At 46.6% G+C, this 7,786-nt stretch overlaps 1 protein-coding gene across 1 annotated transcript in view; it reads left to right on the forward strand.

The window, feature by feature from the left end:
* The first annotated feature begins 87 nt into the window (after positions 1-87).
* Positions 88-7,786, forward strand: part of Ggt7 (gamma-glutamyltransferase 7) — a 27,551-nt gene continuing 19,852 nt past the window's right edge. The window contains exons 1-2 of the mRNA XM_050151267.1: positions 88-233; positions 892-1,089. Of these exons, the coding sequence (XP_050007224.1) occupies positions 921-1,089 (169 nt within the window). The 5' untranslated portion in view covers positions 88-233; positions 892-920. The remainder of the gene's footprint in view (positions 234-891; positions 1,090-7,786) is intronic.

Below are 7,786 nucleotides of genomic sequence, written 5' to 3' on the forward strand. Positions count from 1 at the left end.
AGCATTCTACCAGAGAGCTACTTCCTAAACCCTGATCGTACACCTTTATCCTTCCCATCCACCGTTCTGCTCTGCCACACCGTCAGGACTTCTATTACCTTAGTTCCAGAACCACATCAAGAGCTCTTAAAACGAAGAAGACCGTTAAGGTTCCAAAGATCGTGTTCTGGTCTACTGAATTCGTTTCCTGGAGTGGAACCCGAGGGTTTGCTTCTAAAGATCCTAAAGTTGGGGTAAGGGACTGTCTTCCATGCTGACACATCAGGGTGGTTCCAGGAGTTTGGGTTTAAAAGAGAAATGTGGGAAATGTCAGGATGCAGAAAAGGATGTGAGGTTGAAAGAGGGGCTCAAGAGAGGTCTGCAGATGAAAAAGCAGTCGGGATGGAGCAGGGGTTGGCGCTTTGAAAGGACTCTAGGAGGTAAGGTGAAGTCAAAGTCGTAAATCTGGGGTGAGTAGTCTGAGCTGGGTGGGAGCGCTAGCCTGAGATCAGAGGAAGAGAATCTTGGTGCCCACAGAGAGGTCTGGGTCCAAGAAAGAGAGTGGATCAGAAAAAAAAAGATCTGGAGTCAATGTGGAGTTTGCGATCAGAAGTCAGTCTGTGGTCCTAGGAGCGTATGGGATCTGAGCGGGACTCAGACTGGAAGAAGGAAAGACCAGGGATTGCTTGGGGAGCCCAGAGTAGCATCCTCTTCCCGGCAACCTTCCACTGCCCTCCGGGCTCCCATCCTCCTGCACCAGCGCGCAGCCTGCTAGCAGGAGACTTTAAGCAGGCGGGGGCGAGTCAGACCAGGACACTGCTGAGGGTGGGGGCGCCCCCTCCCGGCTGTCCAGGAGCTCAGACCCCGCCCTCCGCCCTCGCACACCCCCCCTTCCACTGCCACTTCCGGCAGGCGCTGCGCTGCTGGGGGTTAGGGCGAGGATGGCGGCAGAGAACGAGGCTAGCCAGGAGAGTGCCCTAGGCGCCTACTCACCGGTGGACTACATGAGCATCACCAGCTTCCCGCGGCTGCCCGAGGACGAGCCAGCGCCTGCGGCCCCACTGAGGGGCCGCAAGGACGAGGACGCCTTCCTGGGAGACCCGGATACCGGTGAGGCCCTCTGGCCCTATCCCTACCCCGCCTTGGTGGTGATGTTGGGGGTCCTCGGTCCTCCTTCTTCTATTCTGGGCATCCACTTTCAGTCTCCCATCTCCTTCATTCATCCTTTCATCCTGGACCTCTTCCCTTCTCCCTCAGCTCTGTTAACTGTGTGGTGGGGAAAAGGGTGTTTTTTGCCTTAGAGGCGTAGGATGCGACACGGGAGAGGGATGCAAGGACCGCAGTAGGAGGGATTATGATTGCCTGCTAGAAAGAATCTATTGAGAAGGAAGGAATGCTGGAGGGGAGAGCCTAAAGAACGTCTGTGATCACTTAGTAAAGGCTTCTCTTTAATCACAGAAGCCAGGATAGAAGAAACCAAGTCAGAGGTTGAACAGGAGGGATGGATGGGGTCTAGATCTTTGGGCGAACTTCACCACAGCCAGGGATTATGAGGAAACAGAGAGTCTGGAGAAGAGCTGAGACTCTATCTCTTCATGTCCAGAGATGAGTAAAGAAAATGTGATTTCCTTCTGTCTGAGAATTCTGGGTATTGGGAGACAGGGGGATGGACTGCATGACCTCTCAAAGCCCTTGGGGACTACAGCGCCTTAGCTGTTTTGTGGCTCACTCTACCCTTTCCAGAGATGTGGGTCTGGCCTGGATGTTAGCCGGGTTAGTAGGAGCTTCTGGTCAGCAGCAAGGATTTGTTCCCTGCAAAGCAGTCTCCAAATTTTACTGTGTTCTCAACCCTCTGCAGAAACTGAAGGCGATGGGGGTGGAGGGAGGAAGCAGGGTTTGAGAGAGAGCTGAGGGCCAAGAGCTCTCACTGTTCCTTCCCCAGTGTTGTCTCTCCTATCCATGTGGCTCAGCTCTGTCCTCCCCTCCATTCTTTATCCTGCACCCCTCTGACCTCTTTCCCTCAACGTCACTTCCTGGCATTAGAGCATCCTTCTGCCTCCCTCTCTGTCTCCCTCCGGGTGCCTGCTCTTGAGCTTCATCCCTTTCTGTACTGGAAGATGCTGCTTCTCTGACCCAGCTCTTTGGAGTCTGACTCTTCTGCTGTCGCTCCTGGCCCAGCAGCTGGCAGTTCTCTCCCATTTTTTGGTCATATGGTTCTGACCAGCAGGTTCCACCAACCTGACTAGATCACACTTTTTACCTGTGATGGGGTGTGCTGACTTTAGGTCCTCCAATATCAAACATGCACATTAAAACTAATTTTCTTGGGGGATTAGTTTTGGTGGTAGAAGTAAGAATGTGCTGGTGGAACCAGCCATCTGGTCAACCCAGGTTTTCTATTCAGAGATTTGAATAGTGCAGTCCTGATTCACTATATTATAGTAGGTGTGCCTACCCTGTACTGGGCCTTAGTTTTCTCTTTCAACAAAGAATGCCTATCTGTCCTAAATAACAGATTGGATCCTCTGATCTGTTGTTTCCAGATTCCTTGTTAAAGTCATTGCTTTATAAAAGCCTACGGTTATTTGTGTGGGCAGTGAGGTGATTTCTGCATGCCTGTAAGTCCTCTAAGGGCAGGAATCATGGCTTTTTTTTTTTATTCATTATCCTTTCTTTAGCGTTCAGCAAAGTGTTGGGTACTCAATAAATAATTGTTGAATGAAGAGATGAAAGAAACAACCCCGGGATGAAATAATGACAGGAAATGGAGTTCCCAAACCTCAAGAATGCCTTAGGGGAGTTCAGTATAGGCTGTGTCCTGGTGTGCATGGCAATTCAACCGAGAGGGGTTGGGAGTATAACTCAGTGGTACAACACTTGTCTAGAAATTCAGCCTAGACCCTGGTTACCTGAGCTCCTGGAAACTTAAACCTTATCCCATGGGTGTACACCAAGGTTCCCAGGGCCTTGCCTTAGAGTCCATTGCCATCATAACAATATAAGCATTTAGATGCCATGTCACTTAGGCCTGTTTCCAAGTCCCAAGAATCCTTTGGTCCAGCCAGACCAGCTTGTTGGCTAATATGACCTTCTATAGTCTCAATCTACTAGTGCCACCTAGTGGTAGTCTTGTCTTTTAGCCAAAACCTGAGTTAGTGCCTATAGCCTGGCACTCTCCAACATCAAGAGCCAGAGAAAAGAGAGCTAGACAGTGACCACCTCCAGGTTAGGAAATGCCTGTGTGCCCTTTCTTTCACATGGAAGCCACATGGGCCTTTTTCTCCTAGGCATTAGCCTCATGTGTCTTGTGGATACGCAACCTTGAACACTCTATGCCAACATCAGCACGTCCTCACCACACACTTCCTTTTTGTCTCAGTGAGTGACACTCCCTGAAGGGCAGTGTCCAGAGTGGAAGCCTAGAAGCCACCTTTGGATCTGTCCCTCTTTTCTTCTCACTTTCAAAATGTGACCTGGTTTTCTATGTCCTCCCTCCCAAGAGATTCCTGAATTCCATCTGACCACGATGTCCTCAGCACTCTAGGCTAAGCTACTAATCTGTTATACCCATGTGACTCCTGAGTTCCCAGCTGTTCTTGCTGTTGCCCTCACCCCAAATCCACTCACCATTCTGCATTTCTGGTCATGTCACCCCCAAGTTCAGAAATCTCTCTTAAGAGAGTTCAGGTTCAGACTAGGCTACCTAAGGGATTCAAGTCCAGCCTAGGTTGTATTATAATCTGTTAAAATAAATAGAGGAGAAAGAAAATTAAATATTTTGACCAGCTACGTTCAAACAGCAGCTCCTTGTGCTTCACAAATTCAGGGTTATCAAAACTAAGCCCACCTTTCTCCTAAAACATACTGGGTTATTGTTTGCTTAATTGGTAGGGTTTTTTTGAGGGGAGGGTTGTTTTGTTTTGTTTGTTGGAGTTTTGAGACTGAGTTCTTACTCTGTAGCTCAGGTTAGTTTGGAACTTACTATGTAAATGGGGCTATTCTGGAACTTACTATTGTAACCCACACTGGCCCCAAATTTGTGGCAACCTGGATGCTTCAGTCTCCTGAGTTCTGGGACTGCATGTTTAAACCCCAATGCCTGTCTCTAATAAACTTCTTTCTTCTTGCCCAAACCAATCTTTCCCCAGCACGTTTTTCTTAGTAGGATTATTGCCCTACCAGATACACAGGGCACATATCATGTACTCAAGAAACCATTTTTCCTATTTTTGATATTTTTTCCCTCGGTATATAATTTTGCTGAATAGATGAGCAACTTGATATGCTGGTTGAATAATCTAAAATAGATCAAGTTGTGGTGGGGCCATATTATCTTCATCTTAAGTCATTTTATCTCATTGGAGAAAACAAATGAAAAGGCAGGTGCCTGAAAATAATAACTAAAACTAGCCGGTAAGGTTGAATTTTTGTTTATTTGTGCTTTGTTTTTGAGACAAGGCCTCATGTATCCCAGGCAAGTTTTGATCTCTGATACTTCTGCCTCTACTTCCTCATATGGGGATCACAGATGTGTGTCGCCACAGTCACCTAGTTCATTAGGTTGGCTTTGGGGGTTGGAAATAGCTGCCAGTGACACATGGGACAGTAAAAAGGAGGCACACTGTCCCCACTCTCCCACTTACTCGCGTGGTGGTCTTAGACAGGTGGTCCCCCTTAGCCTCGTGTTCTTCATCTGTAAGGTGAGCAAAGTGGAGCCGAGCTCATGAAGTCATGAAAATACTTCAATGAGGAAAGATACGCAAAAAACCTAGCATATCATCGGCACCAATAAATCCGAGTCTTGCTGAGGGGCGGGATCAACTCGATGGGTAAAGCCTTTGCTGCCCAAGTGCGGAGCTTAGCTCAGGTCTCCGGAACCCATGGAAACAGCAGAGCATGACAGGACACACTTGTATTTCCAGTGCTTCCACAGTGAGGTGGGAAATGGAGGCAGGAGCCCAGAGCCACAGGGGCCAGCTAGCCTCTGTATACAGCTGCTCACAAGAGTCTGTTTCAGGCAAAATGGAAGACCAGGACAAGTGCCCAAGGCTGTCCTCTAACTCCTACATATGCTCAAAGACACATACAAGAACATATATGTATGTGCACACACATCAGATACACATACATCACACACACATACATATACCCCATACAACAGGTAAATAAAAATTCAAAGCCCCTTCTTGACCTTCTTTGATAGTTCTGTGGGGCCAGGAGGGTTTTCTAGCCACAGAGGAAATTTAACAACTGCTTAAAGAATTATGGTTTACAACCTGCTAGTGCTGATGTTGTAGTTTAGACACGAGCACGATTAACTAAGGGAGACCCCAGGAAGACAAACTTTTTATCATTATGTATGTGGGGTTTTTGCCTGCTTATCTGTGCACGACATGCATGAAGTGCCTGAGGATGCCAAAAGAGGGCATCGGATTCCCTGGAGCTCGAGTTACAGACCCTTGTGAGTCTCCACGTGGGTGCTCTTACTGGGCCACCTCTCCAGCCTGACAGACTTTCTTAAAAAGTGAAAAGTTAAAAGCAGGGCATCAGGCACACATGTGGTACACAGATATACATGCAGACAGAACATAAAATTACAATAAAATAAAATAAGTTAAAAGCAAATTAAAATATTTGTTTATTATAAAAAAAATAAAATAGTGAGGAAAATAAAAGTCCTTGTCTCTATTCTTCTTTTTTTTTTTTTTTTTCGAGACAGGGTTTCTCTGAGTAACTCTGGTTATCCCAGAATTCTATCTGTAGACCAGGCTGGCCTCGAACTCACAGAGATCCACCTGCCTCTGCCTCCCAAGTGCTGGGATTAAAGGTGTGTGCCACCATGCCTGGCCTATTCTTTTTTTTTTAAATGACTTTATTTTTATCTTTAATTTTGTGTACATGTGGGCATCTGTATGTGAGTATAGTGCCCACAGAAGCCAGAGGTGTCGGTGCCCTGGAGTTGCAGTTATGGGCAATTATGAATCACCTAGCATAGGTGCTGGGAACTGAACCCCAGTTTCAGTAAGAATAGCATACGCTGGCAGCCACGGAGCCAGTTATCTAGGCCCACCCTCCAGTTCTTTTTGTTGTTTTTGGAGACAGGGTCTTTCTATTAAAAAGCTCTGGCTGTCTCAAAACTCATCATGTAGATCAAGCTGGCCTCCAACTCACAGGTCCATTGGCCTCTGCTTCCTGAGTGCTAGGATTAAAGGTGTGTAACACTACACCCACATCCCTCCAATTCTTCTTCTTCTTCTTTAAGACAATCTTTCTCTGTTTAACAGCCCTGGCGGTCCTAGAACTCCCTCTGTAGACCAGGCTGGCCTCAAATTTACCGAGATCCACTACTCACAGAGATCCACCTGCCTCTGCTTCTTGAGTTTTGGGATTAAAGGTGTGTACCACCACTGCTTGGCCTACCCTCCATTTCTTATCTCTGTGTAATTTTTACTTTTTATATCTATCTATCTATCTATCTATCTATCTATCTATCTATCTATCTATGCTTAAATTTTGAAGTATAAATGCTGAAAAGATAGCTCAGTCAGAAGCCACATGATAAAGCTGGGTGTGGTGTCGATGAGAAGGCTCAGGGGTAAAGGACCTTGATGGCAAGCTTGACATCGTGAATTCAATACCAGGATCCATGTGGTAGAAGGAAAGAACCAACTCCAACAAGTTAAGTTGTCCTTTGAGCTCCACATGTGGACATGTACACGCACACACACGTGCACACACAATGACTATATAAGTAAGTAAGTGAGTAAATCAATGTAATGAAATATTTCTTTGTTTTTTCGAGACAGGGTTTCTCTGAGTAGCTCTGGCTGTCCTGGAATTCACTATGTAGACCAGGCTGGCCTCAAACTCACAGAGATCTACCTGCCTCTGCCTCCTGAGTGCTGGGATTAAAAGCATGTGCCACTACTGCCTGCTAAATGTAATAAAAGTAAAAAAAAAAAAAAAAGCCAGACATGGTGACCTGCAAGTAGAAGCCCAGTGCTAGGAAGGAAGGTACAGAAGGGACCCTGGGTTTATAGTCAGCCAGACTAGCCTAATTGGAAAGCTCTAGACCAGTGAGACATCTTGTCTCAAAAGGAGACGAACAATGTTTCTAATGACACCTGAGGTTGGCCTCTGACTTCCACACATGCTTACATGCATGTACATTCTCACACATGTGCATGCGCACAGAAAGAAAAATGGTTCAGTGGGTAAAGGCACTTGTCATGCAAGCCTGGTGACTAGAATTTGATTCTCCAAACCCAGAAAGAACCAGATGTGGTGGTGTGCAGCTCTAAACCCAAAACGTCTCCAGTAAGATAGGAGGCAGAGACAGGAGAATTATCTGGAAGCTTGCTGGCCTTCTAGCTTGGGGTGAGAAAAGCATCAGAAACAAGAAGAGAGTCCTTCTGAAAGGAGAGACACAAACCTAGAGAAGCTGTCCTCTGACTGTCACACCTGCTGTGGCACGCACATTCCTTTCTGCCCTTTGTCTAGTTCGTCTGTGCCTCTGTCTTTGTCTCCAATTCTCTGTCTCTGTGTTACTCACTCTTTCACACACACACACACACTAATAATAATAACAATAGAATTTTAAATATTTTTTAGGAATTTAAGTCAGACATGGTGGCTCGCATCTGTACTCACAGTACTCAGGAAGGAAAGACAGGCAGATTGCCTCAGCCTGGGCTACTTAAAAAGTTCAAAGTCAGGTAGGGCTACCTGTCTCTCTCTCTCTCTCTCTCTCTCTCTCTCTCTCTCTCTCTCTCTCTCTCTCACACACACACACACACACACACACACA

Source organism: Alexandromys fortis, unplaced genomic scaffold (assembly GCF_014885135.2).
Source record: "Alexandromys fortis isolate MF-2015 unplaced genomic scaffold, M_Fortis_MF-2015_v1.1 scaffold_27, whole genome shotgun sequence".
NCBI lineage: Eukaryota > Metazoa > Chordata > Mammalia > Rodentia > Cricetidae > Alexandromys > Alexandromys fortis.